Source organism: Castor canadensis, chromosome 10, assembly GCF_047511655.1.
Source record: "Castor canadensis chromosome 10, mCasCan1.hap1v2, whole genome shotgun sequence".
Taxonomy (NCBI): domain Eukaryota; kingdom Metazoa; phylum Chordata; class Mammalia; order Rodentia; family Castoridae; genus Castor; species Castor canadensis.
The window spans coordinates 30,816,970-30,840,200 of NC_133395.1; the positions used below are offsets into that span (position 1 = coordinate 30,816,970).

The window sequence follows — 23,231 nt, forward strand, 5'->3', positions numbered from 1 at the left end:
GGGCATGCTACTGGTGTTTAGTAGTTGAATTCCAGGGATACTGATAGCTAAACATCCTACAATATACAGGACAACCCCCTACATCAAAAAATGCTTTAACCCAGAATGTTGGTAGTGCCCAAGATGAGAACCCCAGTCCTAAACCAATGTATAACGCCTAATTGGTGAGTCCCGGATGGTATAAGCTACAGGATAACAACTTTAAACATGACTCCTCCCAAGTATATTTGCTGTTTTAAAAAAGCAGTTTTGGTGATAGTTTTTTAAACTGGACTGTCTTCAGATAAAAGAAATAAAATGATGTAATAGAAAATCAGATTATAGGGTTGATCCTTGTGTACCAAGGACTGCCCCTTCACTTCTATTCCAGTGAGAAAAACCCACCTAATATGCCTTGCTCTCTCTTCTCTTCCTTTTCTTTCTCACCAACCTCAGAGGACATTATCGTAGAATATCACTTCACTGTCCTTACTCCAGATGAGTTTGGAATGAATGGTACATGTCACTTACCCGTTACTTCATAAGAGTTCTGTTTTATTGTTGTACATCTCACTTGGGAGTAAATTGGATAAAAAGACAAATAACTGGCAAATTAAGACCATTTCTGTATCTTAGGACTTATTAAAATTTGTGCATGTTTTAGTATTTTATATTTCAGATTCTTTGCATTTTTCTACTACAGGTTACAGTTTTGTAACTTTATATTCTAAGCCAAATATAGGCTACCATGTAGTATAAAGAAATATCCAGTCCAAAGAAATGAGTCACTGTCTTAAAAATCCAACACAGTGACAGTGATAAGCATCTAGCAGTACAAATGATTCTCCTGTGGGTGACATTGTTATCTGCTCTTAGCAGACAGAGCTACATAGTCTACCTGTAGCTGTTCCTCTATCATTTTGGTATATTAAATGGAGAGTTTAAGCTTTTTTTTTCCCACAGTTTGGCCATTGATCTTTGGCTTCTTGAAACACTTGTGGACATTGTCCCAATCTCTCATTGTACTACATCAGACTTTACTTTTATTAATCTTATAGCTTCCAAATCATTGTGCCAGATACAAAGAGGAGGACACTGACCCTGACCCCGACCCCAAAAAGCCTATATAAACAGTTTTCTAAACAAAGCATGATGCAGAAAGAAGTAAACATTAAATAGATGAATGAGTACTCTATTAGATAAAGATATGGTTGTGTTAGTCAGCTTTCTATCACTATGACAAAATACCTGAGATAATTAACCTATAAGCAGGAAAGGTTTATTTTGACTCACAATTTTGGAAGTTTCATTCCGGTGACTTACTTCATTGCTTTGGGCCTGTGGAGGCATAGAACATCATGAGAGGAACTTGTGGTTAAGGAAACTGCTTATCTCATAGTAGCCAATAGGCAGAGAGGAAGAGGAGGGATTGGGGTCTCAGTATTGTTTTTGAAGGTACACCCCAAATGACATAACTTTCTTCCTCTAGGATCCAGCTCCTAAAGAGTCTACTATCTTCCACCAACACCATAGTCTGGGGGACTAAGCCTTCAACAATGGACATTTAGGGAGACAGTCAGGATCCAGACTATAGCATTCTAAAGGCTATATGTGTTTTAAAATGCAAAATGGGTCCCTGGAGTTTTAACTGTTTCAATATTGCACAAAAATCCAAGTCCAAAATCTACCCTGAGATTCAAGGCAAGTTCTTAACTATGAGCTCCTGTAAAAATCAAGTTATAAAAGTTACATACTTCCAATACACATTGGTATAGGGTAAAATTTACCATTCCAAAAGGGAGGAATGGGAATATAGAAAGAAAGAATCAGACCAAAGCAAGAATGAAACCCAGCAGAGCAAACATTAAATCCTAATGTTCCATGTCCAGCACCTGGGCACACTGGTGGGGTATAGACTTGGGCAACCCTGCCCTTATATTCTTACTATCAGCAGCCCATATGGTTGCTCTTTGGGTCTGACTTTCTGGATAGGCATTCCACCATTCTGGCATCTCTGACTTCTGGGGTCTCTAATTACAGTTTTGGTTTCACTCTCAGAGCTATGTACATCTCCCTATTATAGGCTGCTTACAGGAACTCCAACTGCCACACTGTACTGCCTTCCAAGGATTTCTTTGAAATTTCAGTGGAAGCCTCCATGACTCCATAGTTTGCAGTAGGAATGCTTATATTAACATCATGTGGATTTTCTAAGATCCGTTGCTGGCCCTGCTTCAAACACTGCTGTAATGGCCTTTGAGTGCCTTGACAACTGAACACAGAGAAAGTAATTCTGGGAAACAATTACCTAGGCATCTTTGCCTGTGATGGCTGGAGTCTTACTGATTCCCAAGATGCCCTCAAGATATTTTTTCTGTTGTCCCAGTATAGAGTTCTTTACTTCTTTAATGGCACCCAACTCTAGCAGCTGCATCCTCCTTGACAGCAACATTAAAAGTGTTCCTTTTCTGGACAAACTGCAAATTTTTCCAAATTTTTTTGCTCTGTTCCTCTTTGCTTCTGATTCTTATAGTAAATTTGGATAAAAGCCATCAGTAATACCTATGCTGCTGCCTGAGTGCTATGGTGCTGTGAAATTGCCTCTGCCGGATATTCTTAGTTCATCACCTTTAGACTCATCCCTCCAAAAAGTCTCAGGGCATAGACATAATGCAGCCAAATTCTCTGTCACAAGGTCAAAGGGTAGTCTTTAGTTTAATTCCCACCAGAATCCTTACTTCCATGTGAAACCTCTGGAGCTTTACTGTCTCCATTTCTTCAGCATTCTGGTCATTTGAGCACTCAATTAGAATTGTCTATTAAGTTCTGTTTATAGCATTCTGGGCATTTTCTGTCCAATCCCTCCAAATTTTTCCTAGCTCCTTTTGCAACCAAAGTCAAAGCTCCTGACTAGCATTGGATATGATCACATAAATGACTCCACTCTGTGCTAGTCAGCTTTCCATCACCATAAAAAACAAACAAAAAACCTGAGACAATTAACTTAAAAAGAGGAAGGATTTATTGTGACTCATGATTTTAAAAGTTTCGGCCCATGGCTGATTGGCTCTGTTTCCTGGGCCTGTGGTGAACCAGCATGTCATGGCAGGGAGTTCTCAGTGGGACAAGCTGCTCTTACATTAGCCTGGAATCAGGGAAGAAGGGGCTGGATTCCTAGTAAGTCTCACCTCGTAAAGATTCTGTACCTCCCAATAAGGCCATAGGCTGGTGATCAAACCTTTAACAGAAGGGCCTTTGGTAGACACTTATCCAAACCATAGCAGTGATTAATCCTAAAACAGATCAGTGAAGTCTTTGCAGAAAAGTTAGCATTTGATTTGGATCTTTAGAGGTGGGTGGTATATTATTTTCATTGTTTGGGGAGGGTGGAGAGGTCAGCAGGACATAACAAAGAAAGAGAGCTAGAGAGCAGGGAGTCTGCCACTGCCCATTTCCTTTCTAATGAATGCTAAATCTTCATGGTCCAAGTGTAACTTATGTCAAGCATTAAAAATAGCGACCAAGGGAAATGTCTGTTGAAGAACTACATTATGAGTCAGGCATGGTGTTGCTCTGAGACTGAGGCAGGAGAATTGTTAGTTCAAGGCCAGCCTGGGTAGCCTAATGAGTTCCAGGCCAGTTTGGCCTGCATAGGAAGACTCTGTCTGGGGGGAAATAATTTAGATTGTTTTTTAATGTTCCACTTAAACTATGAGCAGAGAAAAACCATTGCTGTATCTCAGGAGAGCAGTGAATATTGTTGACCCATGTTTTAGGAAGGTGGGATACATGTAGATGTGAACACTTGGAAGCTTATCGGAGGAGGTCATTGCAACAGATCAGGGATTAAAAAAAAAAAAAAACATAAACTCATCAGTAGAGAATATTTTGTGGTAGATTTGCTATGTTGTAGCTATTCTGAGGTGCACATTTTTTCCCCTTATAAAATCTCTGAAATCTGATATCTTGACTGTATGCAAGTCACTCTGATCCTGTTTTCATCTTTCTTTCCAGCTTTACTCTAGCCTTACTGAGACCCATTCATTGACTATTACCATGTTTTCACTGTCATCTTTACCACTCAAGTACTCATTTCCTTATTATTCATGATCATTATCACCAGTTCCTTTTCTCTCTCTCCTTGGCAAAACCCCAGCTCTGGGTAAACCAAACAATTTATCTATTTCCTGCCTGAAGCTGAGCATCTAAATATTGGTAAGAAGAATACATACCTATGTTAATTGGTGTTACTTTGCACTCAAAACCACAGACCTCAAATAGGGACTCAACCATGTGGAGCAGCCTAGTACATGTCCCTAGTGAACTTACTTTTTCAAGGTAACTCCTTTATTCTTTTTTCTCACTTTTAATTGCTAACCTCACTTCTTATTTAATGATAAAAATAAGCAACTGGGATATTTCCAGCCCCTTTATATTTGTTATCACACACCCTGCTTTCCTTTCTGTTTCAAAGGAAGACAAATCCTCACTTCTGTATAAAGCAAAATCTTCCCTTGGGCTTTGGCTCCCATTCCTTTTTTGACTTTTTAGGAAATTTGCTCTCTGACTATAATACCCCTCCTCTCTCCATAATAAATATCCCCTCATTAGTGAATCATTCCCTATGGAATTCCTAACTATGGTCTAATTGGTATGCTCACTCCTTTACATTCAAACATGAGCTTTCTGCAATCTCTGTGTTATTTCTTTGTCTTCCATTCTCTCACCTAACTTCCTGTTAGGTTTCCATCTCCACCATTTGCTGAAATGGTGCTTTTCAGTAACAGATCAGTAACTTTCATACAGTCAAATCCCATAGAATCGTCACACTTCATATGAAACTCAGTCTCAGTATTTTACATACTTGGTCACTGTTTCCCTCTTGAAAAACTTTCTTCTCTTGATTTCTGTGATACCATGTTTTCCTTTCTTACATTACAACCACTTTCTTCTTCTCAAATCCTTTTCTTGGTGATTCTCTTCCTTTATTTACTGGAATTCCCTCTTTTCCCCAGCTGTTTGTCCATATAAGGTATCTTCTCTAGTCTTATGGCATTAATGCCACTTTTAGGCTAATGGCTCACAAAACCTGCCTTGCTAGATTTGTCCACTTAAAAGTACTGTTGGCATCACAAATTTTACATGACCCAAACAGAATTCTTGATTTTCACTTCCTGTGAAACCTATGCCTCCTGTCTTTGTTACCTTATGAAATGATACACAACCACTGGTTGCTTAAAACTATTTTTTAGATTGGGGAGCTATTTAACCTTTTATGTGGAAGCAAATACATAGAAAATACTGATTGTTTTTAAATGTGTTTCTTATTATGGGGAGCATCTTGAATCCTCCATGTCATGTGCACAGTTTTATGTCTTAAACATTGACTTTCACGTGAACATGAACCTAAACATGGGTTCAGGTAAGTTTATAATTATAAAAAATAATTAAGTCACCATTATAAAAGTAGATAGCAATCCAAGAAGATAAATCTTCCTTTTTTAACTGAGCTTAATTTTAGGGGTACAAGGTAACTCTAGTAATACTGCAAAGATATGGGAGTGGAAGATGGCTCTCCTGAATACATTTGGCAGGGTCTTCCTGGTATTTAGTAAGGGATTTTGTGCTCTTAAAAGATTTCATGACATAAAGATGAAATTAAAACATTCATAAACATGTTATGATTTGAATCTCCAAATCACATGAATTTTTAAGTTAAAAATCTGAACCTGCAGTGAAAGTCTGGGTTTGTTGTTTGCCACTTTAAACTCTGACCAGGAAATACCTCACAGGTAAACATTCACTCCTGGCAGCTGGTAGAAGCACTTTGGAAAAAGAGTGTGAGACACTGTGCTTTATGGGTTTTCTTTTTGTTTTTTTGTTTTTAAATGAATCTTGTTGTCAAACACTTTGAAAAGGGTGAATTAGAATTAGTTTTCCTCAAGAGGTTCAAATCACCCTTAATTATGTTCTCCACTTTATTTTCTTATATTAATGTTCATTATCAAGGGAGTGAGTATCCAAGAGTTTAGAAAGCCAGACTGAGACCAGACAGTTGTTTGCAGTGAGACTTAAATGGTTACGTGTCTGTCATGAATCCATGCATCCATGATTTCCGTGAGGGAAGGGCTCCCTTTCAAATTACTGAAAAATCAGTATACTTCCAAGCAATACAGAGCAGCACAGACGTTTTCTCTGCGGAAAGTAGTTTGTACTGGTACTGTTTCTTCATTCCCCCTCTACTTTGGTTTCCCTTGATCTTCTAAGGGTAATCCCTAGCCCAGAATGGCTCTAAACTGGTGTTATTATTATTAAAACAGGCAAATATTGAAAGTGGCTGTAGAATTTTTTCTACAAATAGATACCATGTATGTCAAGTGAAAGCCTATATGGTTTTGTTTGTATTGTTAAATTTGTCATTTCAAAAATATCAAGTATTAGTATTAGAATAATGTCTTGGTATTTTTCAAATAGCATATTTAACAACTAAACACTTTCCTTCTGGCAAGTTCCTGAACTAACAAAATGTTAAATTCTATCTTAAAAGCAATTAATTCATTTAGCATGCCTTTGTTGAGTACCTATCTACTAAGTACCAAGCTAACTTCTAGGTACCAAGGATTTAGGAATGAATGAGACTGGTAAAGAAAAATCTGAGATGGGTTAAAGTTAATTTGAGCAAGAAAAAGATTATAGAATAAGGAAGCATTCTGGGCCCATGTTGGTTCAGAATGCTCCAATCCTACCACATGTGCAGAATATATTTATGGCCAGAGAAAAGGAAATAACATTCAAAAACAATGTGCTTGGCATCAGTCAGCATTTGTCTTATATGGACATGATATGATAAGGCATTTGTCTTATATGGTTATAGCCTGATCACTTGGGTACTATGATTGGCTGAAGTTTGACTGCTGTGATTGGCTAAGACTCAGCTATAGAAGCAAGATTGTATTCTGTTTTCTCTGTAATAAAATAGCTATTGTCAAAACATTCAGAAAATGCTCAGTAGCCCGGGATTTGTGTATTTGAGTTATGTTAATATTTGTCACAATTGTTTATTGTTTATATTTTAAAGCATTTCAGTTTACATTTTAAAGCATTGAGAATTAAAGCATTGTTTATTATTTACATTTTAAACATTTGAGATTGAGGCTGATGCCTTTGAGGTTGTTTCATTACTTTCTGGTTTGGGGGAATTTGTAATAAGATGTCTTATTCCATTTTGTGTTGCTATAACAAAATACCTGAGCCTGGGTAATGGATAAAGAAACTTAAATTTATTTGGCTCATGCTTCTGGTTCAAACAGCATGGTGCCACAGGGTCCCTTAGTCCATGTCACAACATAGAAGATGACATCACATGATGGGAATATAAGCAAGAGATAGATTCAGAAGGGAAGACAGAGAAAAACAGTCACATGGTGAGACAAGGAAGCAAGAAACCAGAGGGAGGCTAGACTTGCTGTTTTCTTAACAGCCAACTCTTGTGGAAACTAATCACTCCTGACTTCTCAGGATCAGCATTTATCTATCTTAAACACCTAACCACTGATCCTAAAGGGCCACTGCCCCAGTACCATTATATTGGGAGAATTAGCCTCAAAATGAGATTTGGCATAGAGAAACCACATTCAAACCATGACAAATGTGAATGCTTAATGGTTGGTTGATGCTATTCTGGGATGTAGTAGAATGAAATGAAGAAAGGATTCAAGCATCCAGATGGATGATTGGGCACATGATCTTTAAGTAATCTTCGAATCCTGCCATTCTATAATTTCATTGTAAAGTAGTTTGAGGGAAAATGCCCCAGCCTTAGTGAAATGGAATGTGTTTTTCTCTTTTGACCATGAATTTAGGTAAGTACAGAATAAAGTGTTTCAGAATAAGTAAAAGTTTCATTCTCCATGACCAGCTATGTCAGCTAACATCTCTGTTGTATGCATATAAGAAACAATGTTGTCAAGAGAAAGAAGCGTTTTAAGTCTTAGGTGTTCCCTCCTCAACAGCTACTCTGCTGTACTGTAGAGGAATAGTTTGCTATAAACTAAACTATATTGGGAATGTAGTTATGACTGTTGGCCTGTAATAAAAGGGATGTTTCTTTTTCCAAGAGTATATGCCCTGTGCTAAAAGTTTCTTTTTTTAAAGGTACGCCAGCCTGTCATATGCATCAACAACCATGTATTTTGTTCTGTTTGTATCGATCTGTGGTTGAAGAATAATAGCCAGTGTCCAGCTTGCAGAATCCCTATTACTCCTGAAAATCCTTGCAAAGAGATTATCGGTAAGGACCTATTATATATAGGAATAGATTTAAACCAATCTACAAATAATGTATATTTTGAGGAAGACTGAAATAATTTTCATTGTTATTTGACCATCATCGTATTGGGTGAGTTAGTTAATTTGTATAATGTGTATGTGGAGTAACTGAAGGGCACAAAGACTATTGATGCTAAGAGAAATAATCCATGGAGCCTCACTGGACTTACACCCCAGTAGGTGCTGTGATATGAGCCAAAATATTAATGGTTTAAAGCAGCAGATGATAAAAGGAAATGGAAGGAAAAAAAGTGTTAAATAAGAAAGCTCATCTAGGAACATTGAGAAAGACTTCATGAAGTAGGTGGCCTTTATTTAAGCTGGCCATATAAGTAGTAGATAAAAATTCAACTAGTAAAAATTAGGGGAATGGCATTTTAAGTAATAAGTGTACCATAGACAAGATTTAAGTATAGGAAAATGCAGCGCATATTTTTGGAAATGACTAGTAGTCTAGTTTAGACCTGACTATTGAAATAAGACTGAAAAGGTAAATTGAGACTTCAATGTTGAGAAACTTGAGTGACAACTAAATTAGGGACTTGCTCTAAAGGTGGGAAGAAGAGTGAGGAGGGTGTGACAGTTTTGAGCAAGGGATGATAGGATCCAAAGTGTGCTTTAGAAATATTGCTCCAGTGCTAATATATGGGTTGGTCTGGAGGAGAGAAACAGGTGTGGCTAAATCAGATACGAAGCTCTTGCCTAGGTGAGGGAGAATGTGAGTCTGGATTAAGAGTTAAAAGAAAAAAAATTTAGTGCCACCCTAATACAATACTTAAACTAGAAAATCCTTAAAAAAGAAAATACTTAAAAAAATACTTTTTGGTGTTTTATTTTTATTCTGCTTATATAAATTACTTCTTTTAGATTATAAAAAATAAAATGATTTTGCTTTTGGAAGTGAATCTGTAACTACCCATGCATAGTAAACATCTTTCAGAAAACTTAAAAAGGCATTGTGATAGTCCAAAATTAGCAGAAATTGACTTAAAGATTTCTATAATGGAAATGGGAAAGGAAGGTATATGCTAGAGAGCAAAAAAAGAGCTAAAGGGATTTTAGAAATAAAGATTCCAAAGGAGAAATCAAAGTTGGCTACAAGATTTCTCTCATGGTTACCTGGGTGAAGTCTGGTAGAGCACTGCTGTGTTGCATTCCACAGGAGTAACCTCCTGTCTCTATGTTACCTACTGAACTTCACCAAGGAATCAGGTCTTTCTCACAGAATAATGAACTTTGGTAATTAAAATAATCTGAATGTTTTTCCCCCTCAAATTTTCTTCACATCTCTTTTCCTGCCTTCATTCACATTTAAGGGATATTTCTAAGTGATACTTCATAAATTTTCTCAAGTAAAATAGTTCACCCATCCTTGCATTTGGGTAGAGTGTACTGAAAAAGAACATCAGTAAAATGGCTTTGCTATCATGAAGGTAACCACAGCATAAGTGAGGAGCTCTCAGAAAGAATTCACATTGAGTATGTATCTAACAAATCATGGCATACAATTAATGCCCTGATTCATAATCCACTGTAAGTAGATTGTTAGAATCAGTGAAATACACATTAATTTTTTCAGTTATGTAACCAGTAATAAGAAATGTTTGAATGTCTTGGTTATAATTATTCATATGTATCTGTTTGTATATATATATGTGTGTGTATATATATATATATATATACATGACATAAAATATGTAGTCTTTGAATAGTCTGTTGGTTAAATATAATTATAGTAATTGGTTTTATTATTTAACAATTGGCTACTTATCAGATTTGCAGCAGTCCAAGTGTGGCAGTCATACATGGCCCTTTCCTCTGTTGTGTTTGCTATAATAAGATGTATAGATAACAGTATATTTTACTGACAGTCTTTCTTGTGATATTAGTTGATTTATTTTTTCCCAGAATTAGAATAAAGGCCTAGATAGCTGTCCCAAATGTGTATGTAAGGGGAAATATAGATATTAAGCTGGGAAACTTTATAAATAATAAGAAAAAGGTTTGTATTTATTCTACCCAAATAAGAACAAAAATTAGGATTTTTTTTCCCCCTGTAGGAGGAACAAGTGAAAGTGAACCTATGCTAAGCCATACAGTCAGGAAGCACCTTCGGAAAACTAGACTTGAGTTACTCCATAAAGAATATGAGGTAAACAATAATTGAAGTGATGTCAGCAATGAATTTCAGTTAAAAATTGAGTTACCTCAGTCCCTAGACGACTTAAGAGTAAATATCAAATGTAACCTTAGTTTGAATGCCAGTTAAAAAAATACCTTGTTAAATTCTCTTTCTGGTTCCCTTTTTGTTTTAAACAGAGAAAAGAGTTGTTTTTCCTTTTTTTTGGTTTCTTTGTTTTTTAAATACCAAGGAAGGAAGGAATGGGATTTCAGAGAAGAGGAAGAGATGGAAGCATTTCCTTTTTTTTTTTTTTTTTAAATAATTTATAATTTGTACCTCTAAGACATGTCATTTTATGTTTGCTCCCTTAAAAAATCCAGAGATAAAATAAGCCCTCTGGTGACACTCTCATCCCACAATTATCATTTTTTCCTGTCTATAAACTTACTGATGATTATAAGCCTGACTGTCTGATACAGTAAATATACCTTATGTCAACTATCAGCACAGATCTTATTGTGAAATATGCTTTTCCTGAATTGTCTAACAGTAAATGAGCAGGCTGATTTGCTATGAGGGTGGACTTTTTCCAACTAAATACATGCTAATAGAATATACTTTTTAATAGACATTAAGCCCAGTTGTCATTTTTTGTCAGCTAAAGGGGAGATATTACTAATCTTCTGTTTTGATGCAAAGTATCTTTAAATTAAACTATATACTTGGAAACTACCTTAGCTGCCTTAAAATTTTTTGAAGTGCATTGGGACACAAATAAATGATTAAATAAATGTTCATTTATGTATGTGTTTTTTGCATATATGAATACATAAACACATGTGTTTCTATTAATATGTTAAAGGCAAATTATTTTATGCTATTTAACTTCAAATGTATTAATTTAAAATAATTTAAAATAAATAGTACTGTGTTAACTCTAAAATGTATTCTTTTTTTTTCTTTTATTTTACTGTTTTTACAATTACTTACATGTGTATACATTGTTTGGTTCACCTCCCCTCCCCGTCCCCTTCCAGGCAGAAATTCTTGTTCTCCAGTTTTGTTGAAGAGAAAGCATAGGAGATGATAAGAAAAACATAGCATTTTTGCTAGTTTGAAATAAACATACAGACAGATTCCTAGCATCACTTCCATGCACTTGTGTATTGCAACCCACATTGGTTCATCTCTGCCAGACTTCTCACTACTTCCTGGTCCTCTTCCCACAGTGGCCTCTGCCAATTTAAGATTACTGTATTTGCTCCTCTACAGTGATCACATAAACCACATTCAAGTTTTAGGTTTCCTTTCCTTTCCCTGTTCCTCCCATGTGCATTCTCCCCTTAGTGTGTGACCCATGTCCAATATTACTGCATTTGTTTTGGGTCTATAATCTGCATATGAGGGAAAACATGCCATTTTTGGCCTTCTGAGCCTCACTAACTTCATTTAAGATGATATTCTCCACTTCCATCCATTTACTTAGGAATGACAAAACTACATTCTTTGTGGCTGAGTAAAATTCCATTGTGTATAAGTACATTTTCTTGATCCATTCATCAGTAGTGGGGCTTCTTGGCTGTTTCCATAGCTTGGCTATTGTGATTAGTACGTCAATAAACATGGGTGTACAGGTCCTTTTGTAATAACTTGAGTTGCATTCCTTAGGGTATATCTCTAGGAGTGGGATTGCTGGATCCTATGGCAGATCTATGTTTAGTTTTTTTAAGGAGCCTCCATATTATTTTCCAAAGTGGTTGTACTGGCTTACATTCCCACCAGCAGTGTATGAGGTTTCCTTTTTCCCCGAATCCTCACCAACATTTGTTGTTGGTGGAGTTCTTTGATGCTAGCTGTTCTTACAGGGATGAGGTGGAATTTTAGTGTGGTTTTGATTTGCGCTTCCTTTATAGCCAGGGATGATGAGCATTTTTTCATGTGTTTTTTGGACATTTGAATTTCTTTCCTTGAAAAAGTTCTGTTTAGTTCTGTTTAGTTCAGTTTCCCACTTCTTTATTGGTTCATTGATTTGGGGGGAGTTTAGTTTTTTGAGTTCTCTATATATTCTGGTTATCAGTCTTTGCCCGATGTATAGCTAGCAAATATTTTCTCCCACTCTGTGGGTGATCTCTTAAATTTAGAGACCATTTCTTTTGGTGTGCAGAGCTTTTTAATTTCATGTAGTCCCATTTGTCCATCCTTTCTCTTAGTTGCTGAGCAGCTGGAGTTCTTGAGGAAGTCCTTGCCTATACCTATTGTTTTCAGGGTATTCTGGGCTCTTTCTTGTACTAACTTCAAGGTTTCGGGTCTGATATTAAGGTCCTTAATCCACTTTTAGTTGATACTACTACAGGATGACAGGCATGGACCTAGTTTCAGTTTTCTGCAGGCAGATTGCCACTTTTCCCAATACCATTTGTTGAACAGGCTGTCTTTTCTCCATTATATGTTTTTGGCGGCTTTGTCAAAAATAAGGTGGGTGTAGCTATGTGGATTCATATCCGAGTCCTCTATTCTGTTCCATTGGTCATCATATCTGTTTTTTGTGCCAGTACCATGTTGTTTTTATTGCTATGGCTCTGTAGTATAATTTGACGTTGAGTGTTACGATACCTCCAGCATTGCTCTTTTTGCTCAGTATTGCCTTGGCTATTCATGATCTTTTGTGTTTCCAAATGAACTTTAGGGTAGATTTTTTTCAATCTCTGTAAAAATCAATGTCATTTGATGGGAATGACATTGAACATGTAGATCACTTTTCGTAGTGTAGCCATTTTTACTATGTTGATTCTACCAATCCATAAGACTATTTCTTTACATAATATTTGTCATGGATAGTAATCAAAATAACCCTTTGTGGGATCACTGGCTATCTTAGTGTTTTCTGCTACTATAAAAGAACACCCCAAACCGGGCTATTTTTAGTGAACAGAAATATATTTGGCTTATGATTCTGGAGGCTGTAGAGCCCAGGAGTATGCTGCCAGCATCTGGAGGGGGCTTTCATGCTGTCTTCGAATGGTGGATGACAAAGGAGCAAGAGATGGCAAGAGCAAGTGAGCAAAAGAGGGTACCTAAACTATCCTTTTTACCAAACTGAACTATCCTTTTACCAAAACCCTCCTTCATAAATAACCCATTCCTAAGGTAATAGCATTAGCTCATTCATGAGGACAGAGCCTCATGGCCTAATCACTTCTTAATGGCCCCACCTTTTAATGCTGTCACAATGGCAATTAAATTTCAACATGAGTTTAGGAAGCATCAGCATATGGAACTACTTGGAGCTTATTTTCTAACAACAGAATTTTTTAAAACTGCAGTTTTAGGTTATATGTCTTTTATAAATGAATAAATGACATCACAGGAAGGAGTTCTAACTCAAATGTTCAGCAGTTGCATTTAAGATAAGCAATTCCAGAAAAGGAAAACAAATACTTGTAATAGTCATATACTGACGAAAGGACCAGAATTTAGAAAGGTTAAAAGTTAATACAGTTATTATTCTGAAATGAAAAGTAGAAGGCTATGTGATTTTACTTCTACTTCAGAAATAGAAGCAAACATAAACATCAAGCAAACCCCTAATCGATCACCTTGATCAACACTGTACTTTTTAATTCCCCTCAGTAAAGCAGTTAAACATGCCTCAGAGTTCTCTTCTGAAATGGAATCTACTTCTTTGTTGGAATTCATGCCTCTGCTTTTATTTCTGGATAATATTTTAAACAGAATCAAAGATTTGACATTTTTCATTTTTAAAACTACAACTGTCATTTAAAATGCTAGCAGCATATTGACAGTTTTTATTAGAATCAAGATACATTTTAATAATTTAAACTTTCTCCTTACAAAACTGTTATGATGTATAAAGAATCTGTGAATTTTGAATTGGAGTATAAAATTAAACACATTGGCCTTGGTTTAGCATATGTATGTGTTGACGTTTTTGTCTGTCTAATGACTATGATACTTTTTCAGGATGAAATAGATTGTTTGCAGAGAGAAATAGAAGAGCTTAAAAGTAAAAATCTCAGCTTGGAGTCACAGATCAAGACCATTCTAGATCCTTTAACTACAATGCAGGGCAACCAAAATGAAGAAAAACATCCCATTGTAGATATTCCAAGTAAAATTGACCAAGATACTGTTGCAGAATGGAAGAAAAAACTCAGAACAGCTAGTGAAATCTATGAAAAAGTAAAAGATGATGTGGATAAGTTAAAAGAGGTAAGTTGTAGGGGTTTTGAAAAGCCTATTGGGGTTGTTGTTTGAATTCTATAATATTTGTACTTCAAAAACTTACATTGCTTTGACTCATGAGATAATTTGTGAGAGAAGGGAAACAACCCCTGGATGAACATTTATATGCTGCAAGAAATCTTTCTGCCTAGAAATATCAGGTGATTCCATTTGTGGCTATAACTGGAGGCTCTATAGTGAGTGTTCCCCTATGAGATTTTGTTGTCTTCTTGAAGAGTAATATCAATTTAAAGGATGTGTTTTTATTTCCCCCACTTTGTTTGCCTTTTTTTAAGCTTATTTCAGTGACTGCCTTCTGTGGGGGAAAAACAAAAAAGCACACCCGTTTCCCTACTTATTAAAGAAAAGGGGTGTTTTTTTTTCATATCTTTTGTAACACTACCATTTTCTGGTTTTTAAGATTGTAAATAGATATTAAAGGTTTAATGACTAATTTAAAAGAGCTGTGAGCATTGCTTTAGACTTTTCCATGCAAAAGAATATTGTGGTTTATGAGACTTTTTTTTTTTTTGCCATTATTCTTCTATCTATCCAACAAGATAGAGAAAACATAAATTAAAAAAAAAGCAAACTTTTAGAATTTTCCAATCTAGAATGGGAGAAAGGATCCATCCCATCAGCACAAGCAATGACAGGTGGTGTAGTATTTTTTTGACTAAACACCAGCCTTTAGATTGACTTTGGGTGTATCTACCTAGAGTCCTACTATACTGAATGGGGATGGTTTTGTAATACTCAGGTCAACAACCACCCATTCAACTTATCTACTACATTCCTTTAAAGTACTGTTCTTGTGAATTACTAAATCCTGCCCCCTAAAATTATTAACGGGTTCGTATGATATTTTAAAAAAGTACTACCACATATTGAATCACAGAGGTTAACAACCCAGTGTAAGCCATTTTCCACATGTAAAATAAATGCTGTTTTGGGTTCAGAAAAGGCCTATATGAGAATAAGAAGGAAACTTCTTTCAGAGAAAAAAAAGCACTATAGATGCAATTGTACTGAGCTTATTACAAATTTAGGGGAAGTACAGTTTCTGTATTGATAGCCAACCTTAGTATGTGGACTTGTTAGAAGACAAGACAATGGAAGGAATTACAGATAGGAAGTTACAGTATTTATCAATCTGCAGCTTCTCCTTCAGCTTCCATACCTCTTTTTAAACCATCAGTAAGCTCTATATCATCTCCTTCATAGTTATAAAATTTTTGGCAAAAAAAATACACTCTTTAGATCTTGAGGCTCTGTGTGAAAACTAATCGGGGCTCATAAGGCTAGTTTTGGAAATGTATGTAAAATGATAGTACATAAAGCCCAGTTTTAAATCCAGTACCCACAGCTATTCTGAGACTTCCCAATTATTTGGAATATTTAATAAGTACATTTTGGATGCCTACTGGTGGTATTATGTAATAGGCTACAAGCCAGTGCATAAATAATAAGAAAACATGGACTTCAGAGACAACTCAAAGTAATGACATATTATAAATGAATAAAGATAGAATGAAGTACTACTTAGCATGAGAAAAATGAACTTTTTTTCTGATGTTCCAGGACTGTGTGAGTTTTGAACCATTATGAGGTTGGTATCATTACCCAATCAGGGCTGAGAGTACACTGTGCAATAAGTAGGCAGAACTGTACTCTTTATAACCTTCGCTCACCTACATCTCCCAAAGTTGAGACAGTTACTACCCAGCCCATAATGAGAAGGATTCCAAGAACCACAGGACTCATAAGAAACCTTTGAAATATAGTAGTATTGGGGGCAGGGATCAAATGAGTTTCTAATTTAAGCTAGTTGCTGTCATCAAAAAGCATTCACTGAGTGCCTCCCCTTCTGGTGCTATCTATGCTTCAAAGCTTAATTCACTGTCTGTATGTATGAGGAAGTAAATGAGTTCCCTTGTATCTTTAGAGAAGTAGTAACAGTGTTTATCAGTAACTAAAAAGTTAACCCTCCACAATCCTGGTTGATGTGCAACTGTGAAGATAAGCAGGGGGCTGAGAGTCCAAAAGGAACCTAGACGAGTCTAACTAAGGGTGTTAGGCTTTATACCCAAAAGAATGTCCTCTTTCCTTCTTTTGAGACTGTTATGGTGCATTTATTACATGCATATGGGTGGGTAATACAATCAGAAGTTCTGGAAGTCAAGAGCATTGGTCAAAATTTTGAAATATGTTTTTAAGACTTCTTGATTTAAACATTTTTGACAGTAGTTCTTGTGACTTACTAACTTTAAACATAAATGTTTTATCAAAGAATTTCCTTTGTCAAATGAGTGAGTTTGGTTGCTAGTCTAGAGAGTTTTATTTTGTTTGGAGTACTCAAATGCAATGACTTAGGAATTTAAAGGAGGGAGCTGTTAAGAAGATTCTAAAATTTAAGAACATTAATTTTCAGACTGTCTATAATACTGAGCCTCTAGATTTTTCTTGTTTTTGTTTTGTTTTGTTTTGTTTTTGTGAGAGGGCCTCACCGTGTATCCCACAGAGCCTCACTGTTTATTCTCAGGCTGGCCTTAAATTTGGTATGTAGCCCAGGCTAATCTTGAAGTTGTGATCCTCCTACCTTAGCCTCCTAAGTGCTGATATTACAAATACTCATCGCCATGTCCAGCCAAGCCTCTAGATTTTTCTAGCAACTAGGTAATTTTTAGGTATACAATTCAAGAAAAGCATAACTGGGGGCCTTGTGGGTTTTGTTTTTGTTTTGTTTTATTTTAAATCAAGGGAGAAATCATAAAATTTATTAGAAGATACCCAATTTTTAGGGTCCCAGGAATTGTGAGCCAGAGAATTGGGAAAGCCTTTTGAAGAAAGAAAACAGAACATAACTAATTCAATCATAATAGATTTATATCTAGTCATAGCTCAAAAATTAGTTTTTAGCATTAGTTTGGAAATACTTGCATGTGTCCTAATACTACCTTGCTTAGAGTATCCAGTTATGTAAAAAAGAAATATATAAGAGTGTGTGTGTGATTAGTATATTATATAGTCCCTCAATGACTTAGAGCTAGCTAACTAAGAGTAGCCTTGTTTATTTCCTTCAATAGGAGATTTGGGAAAAGACTAAAAATGCTTAGTCTTATTTACAGTTTCACATGCTACTCTTAGTGGTGATTTTAAGTATTTGAAAGCCATGTTTTAGTATTCAGTTTTCTGATATTGCACTAAAAAATACAAATGGCTCTTGTCATAATTTCTACATGACACTTTTGTTTTACCTTGTGCTTAATTATTTTCAACTCTTTTTTTTTTTTTAAGGCAAATAAAAAACTGAAATTGGAAAATAGTGGCTTGGTGAGGGAGAATTTACGACTGAAGGCTGAAGTTGATAACAGATCACCCCAAAAGTATGTATTTTGCTCACAGAGCATTGTTTCAGATTGCCATTGGTGTAAATTAGACTGCCATGATGGCGTGTGGTTTTTATTTGACTCTTTTCATTGAAGCAAGCAGAATGTCTTGTCTTTAAAAGTCAAGTGCAGACTTCTGTATTATTGGTAAAATCTTAGTCTCAGCTAAGACTTAATTTTGAAGAAAGGATTTCATGCTTATCTTTTTTTCTTCTTGATTAATGAAAGGATTGTTTTATGTCACCCAAGACAGGTAAGCCTTCATTTGATTTTACATATAACTGTTTAATAGTATAACATATAGTGAGATTAATGCCTTTAATGGTTTTCTAAGATAATCTTAGTAATAGTTAGTGTCCCTGTAGTACATTCTCTTTGCCAGGTACAATAGGATATGAAATCCAACTATTATTATTTTCTATGTACAGATGAGAGGATGGAGATATAGAGAGATTAAATTCATTTATCTAAATATGCACAGCTATTAGGTGGTAGAAATTTCATTTGAACTAGGGTTGTCCTGCCCCAGAGTTTGTGCTGTGAACCATTACACACACACACACACACACACACACACACACACACACACACACACAAAACCTCTCTGAAATCAAACTTAAGGAATTGTTCACTGAATTTTGGACTGATTATTTGAAGCTATATAATAAGTGAATTTATTCTTCCTTTATGTTGGAATAGTTTTCACTCCATTCTCGAGACTAAGAGATCGCAAATGTTGAGCTGCTTAGCAGTTAATTTGTCTGTTTACAATTACAAGAAAGAGTTTGTAGTTAAGAGTTGAAGATGGAGAAGAGATGGCATATACCACTTGCCATTGTTCTTTAATGAAAACAATGACAGGAAAGAAGAAAATATGGCCCCTAAAGTGTGGCAGCCTGTCTAAGGGGTATTGTATCAGAACTCCATCATTACTTCTCATCCAACTACTAGACTTCATTTCTTTTTATTGTAAGATGAAAATAGAAATAAGAAAACAGTGGAAATTCATCTTTGTAATTTATCCTACCACAAATAGCTCTTTGCTTGTCATTTGGAAAGAAGGAAAAATTGCCTTCAGTAGAATCTGATATATTAGGAAATGATAAAAGTAAACAATAATTATGCAAACCAAAGATTACTAGCCAATAAAGAAGAAGACATAACTTTTACTTATCAATAGATCAATAATTCCTTCCCCTGTGTTTTCCAACCTCATTTTTCTTATACTTCAGATAATGTCCTGATCTGACAAATTAGTGACATAAATTTAGGAAGTGTTGCTGTTACGTGGTGCTTTAACTCTCTAATCCTGTCATTTATTGGCAGCTCGCCTTGCCAATCATAGAGATGCTTGCTATTGTCCATTTCCCACAGCATGCTGAATAGAACTAAAGCTATTTTGCTTGTAGCTTTTATTTCTTAAAAAGTTGCTCACCAGATTTCAAATTTAATGCCAGCCACAAGGATATGTGATTTTTAAATGTCCATGCCTTCCACCAGATAAATCACTGGAGAACCTCTTATGAAGAAACCTGGCATCTGTCTACTGCAACCAAACAGCCACACATTTAAATTCAGTATAACTGCATGATTTGCCATCTTTAGCTTCCATTCCCTCCTTTCATGGAAAAGGAATAGTTTCACTTGAAAAGTGGTTTGAGCTGGTCCAAATTGCAGATCAGTTCAAAATGCATTGATGTATTAAATGCATTTCATTTGATTTATAGTTTTGTTTACTTTATATCACCAAACCCTAGTGGGATTCAGAGAGAAGCTGACCACAGCTGAAAATACCCAGATGTAGTTCAGTGAGGAGCACTCCAACTTGTATGGAAAAGAATATGAAATTTCAAGAATTTAAAAATAAATGGAAACCAGGTATTGGTGGCACAGGCCTGTGGTCCCAGGTACTTGGGAGGCAGAGGTAGGAAGATTGAAGTTCAAGTGTAACTGTTTTTGTGTTGGTCAACTACTTGATTAGGTATAAAAGAATCTTTTTTGTACACATACACCAAGTCTCTGTATATTCTAGAAGCTGAGCATTCAGTCTAAAAATCATACACAAGAAAGAGCTTTAAAATTTAGACATTGGAGAGACAAAAAATCATACACAAGAAAGAGCTTTAAAATTTAGACATTGGAGAGACATTGGAGAGGCAAAAAATTAGAATGGTGTATAAGTCATCTCAGATTGCTATAACAAAACACCATAAACATATTGACTTAAACAGCAGAGATTTATTTTCTCATAGTTCTGGAGGCTGGAAGTCCATGTCAAGGTTAGGCAGGATTGGTTTCTGGTAAGTTTGCTCTTCCTGACTTACTGATGGACACCTTCTCCATTGTGTCCTCATAAGGGAGGGAGAGAGAAGTGAGAGCACTCATTTTTCTCTTCCTCTTCCTATAAGGACAAAAATTCTATCGATTACGACCTCACTCTTACAACTTCATTTAACCTTCATTACCTCCTAAAGTCCCTGTTTCTAATTGCAGCTTCAGTGTGTGAATTTTAGAGGTACACAGTTCAGTCTTTAGCAGAATGTATTTCTTTTTAAGACAAACAAATATGCTCTTGCCAAAAAACCTAGACTAATATCCAGTATAAACAAGTGAATGATGGTATTGTTTTTAATATCTTAAGGAGCAGTATTATAATCTTTTTAAATGAAGGTTTTTATTACCCTGCTACAATCTTAAATCCAACCTGAACATTTTTCCTGCCTCAACTAACTTAAAAGCCTTCTTGAGCAATATGGCAGGTAGCCTTCTGCCTTAATTAGTTTCGTATAGCTGTGACCAATTTAAAGGAGGAAAGACTTATTTTGACTTACAGTTTCAAAGGTAACATTACATAGTGCCTGACTTATTCTGGGCTCCTGGTGATGTACGTATCATGAAGGCGGGAGCATGGCAGACAGGAAGCAGAGTGAAGACAGTAAGCAGGCAGGGCAAGATACAGCCAAGGACATAGCCCCACGGACCCACTTCCTCTAGCTAGGCCCCAAGCTTACTTTTCGCCACCTCCAAAAAATGCCATAATATTACGAAACTGTCAAGGGATTAATCTGTTCATTAGGTTCCAGTCCTGTAATGGTCTCTGGAAATGGTCTCATAGACACACACAGAGGTGTGCTTTACAATCTTACAATCTCTTAGGCTTTTCTCAGTCCAGTCAAGTTGACAAGATTAACCATCACACCTAATCATGTCTTTCTAGGTTTCAATAACATCCATTGTGTTCTGTGTCAAATTCATAATATCTGGATGCAGTCATTTTCTTTGGCTCTGTTAGCCACTGTTTAAAATTATTTTTCTTCTAAATTAATTTATTTTACCTGGAGGAAACCAGCTGCTTGCCTTTTTAGTTTAATCTAGTAAAGATTCCCAAAAGAATAGGATCTGATGCTCAAACCTCAAGGGGTGGTGGTAAGGTAGGTCCTTTAGTTTACAAGGCTAGTATCTGAAGAAAACGCTACCAGCCAGCCCAGAAATACTGAACATTTTCTTTTCTTAACACTATAGGAGGGGCTTTGAACTTTACAAAGTAAATACTGCCCCTGATCTTAAAGTAGATTAGTTTCTCTTCCTATAATTCTGTTTAATTGTCTCTCTTGTGTTGTAATATTTAGTAAGCACTTCTGTAAGTGCTTACTGTTGGCACATTTATTATTTTTTTATTTATCTTTTGTTATTAGCTTATACTAATTATACAAAAGGGTTTCAGTGTGTTATTTTCATACATGCACATAATGTACTTTGGCCAAATTTATCCCCTCTATTACTCTTACTTTTCCTCTCCCCGCCCTTTTTCAATGATTTTTAACATGTGTCATTGTTCTGTTTTCATACATGAATGACTTCTAGCATATTCACCTCCTTTTCTCCCCTCCCACTGGTTCCCATCCTTAAACAGTCCCTAGTTTTACACAAGTACCATTCGTTTTTTTCCCCCCCAGGTCTAGATTCCACATATGAGAGAATATGTGGTATTTGCCTTTCTCAGTCTGTCTTATTTTGCTTAACATGATGATTTCCATTTTCTTGCAAACAACTTAATTTCATTCTCCATTATGGATGAAAAATACTCCATTGTGTACATATGGCATATTCTCTTTATCAGTTCATCACTTGATGGACACCTGAGCTGATTCCATAATTTGGCTATTGTAAATAGGGTTGCTATAAACATAGGTGTGGTTATCTCTGTTGTATATACAGACTAATACTCCTTCAGAATGTACCTAAGAATAATATAATAGGATCATATTGTAGTTCTATTTTTAGTTTTTTGAGGAACTTCCATACTAATTTTCATAATGGTGGCACTAATTTACGTTCCTATCAACAGTGCAAAAAAGGGTTCTGTTAGGGTTACTTTTTCTCCTGCATCTTCACCAACATTCATTGCTGTTTGTTTTCATGGTGACTGCCCTTCTGACTAGTGTGAGATGAAATCTCAGGGTGGTTTTGATTTCCTTTTCCTTTATGGCTAAGAATTTCAACATTTCTTCATTTATTTATTAGATATTTTTACTTCTTTTGAGAACTGTTTGACTCATTTGCCCATTTATTAGTTGAACTCTTTGTTCATTTGGCATTTAATTTTTGAAGCACTTTATATATTCTGGATTTTAATCCTTTATCCAGAATAGCTGGCAAAAGTTTTCCTCCCATTCTGTGAATTGTCTCTTAATTCTAGTAATTGCTTCCTTTGCTATGCAGAAGCCTTTTAATTTAATATAGTCAGTCTCATTTGTCAATTTTTTTGGGGGGGGGATACTGGGGTTTGAATTCAGGCCCTTATTTGTCAGTTCTTATTCTTATTTCCTAAGCAGTTAGTCCCATTCAGAAAGGCATTACCTATGCCAGTATCTTTAACAGATTTCTTTTGTTTTCCTATAGTAGTTTCAAAGTTTCAGGCCTTACATTTAGGTGTTTTATCCATTTTGAATTAATTTTTTGCAAAGGTTAGGAAATTAGGGATCTGGCTTAAGACTTCTATATGTGACTATCCAGTTTTCCCAGCACCTTTGTTGAAAATAAGATAGTTGTAGCTGTATGGACTTATTTTTGAATCTCCTATTCTGTTGCATTAGTCATATTGTCTTTTTGTGTCAATATGATGCTGTTTCTGTTACAACAAAAGACAGCATACATCTTAATCAAATGCA

General features: G+C 35.8%; 1 protein-coding gene across 2 annotated transcripts in view; it reads left to right on the plus strand.

The window, feature by feature from the left end:
• Nucleotides 1–23,231, plus strand: part of Obi1 (ORC ubiquitin ligase 1) — a 41,482-nt gene that overhangs the window by 3,296 nt on the left and 14,955 nt on the right. Inside the window, exons 2-5 of one of the 2 annotated variants that reach the window (XM_020180413.2) lie at nt 8,134–8,269; nt 10,368–10,459; nt 14,411–14,659; nt 17,969–18,057. In XM_020180413.2, coding sequence (XP_020036002.1) covers nt 8,134–8,269; nt 10,368–10,459; nt 14,411–14,659; nt 17,969–18,057 — 566 coding nt within the window. Of the gene's footprint in view, nt 1–8,132; nt 8,270–10,367; nt 10,460–14,410; nt 14,660–17,968; nt 18,058–23,231 lie in introns of those variants that run through there. The other variant, XM_020180414.2, reaches the window with a different exon arrangement.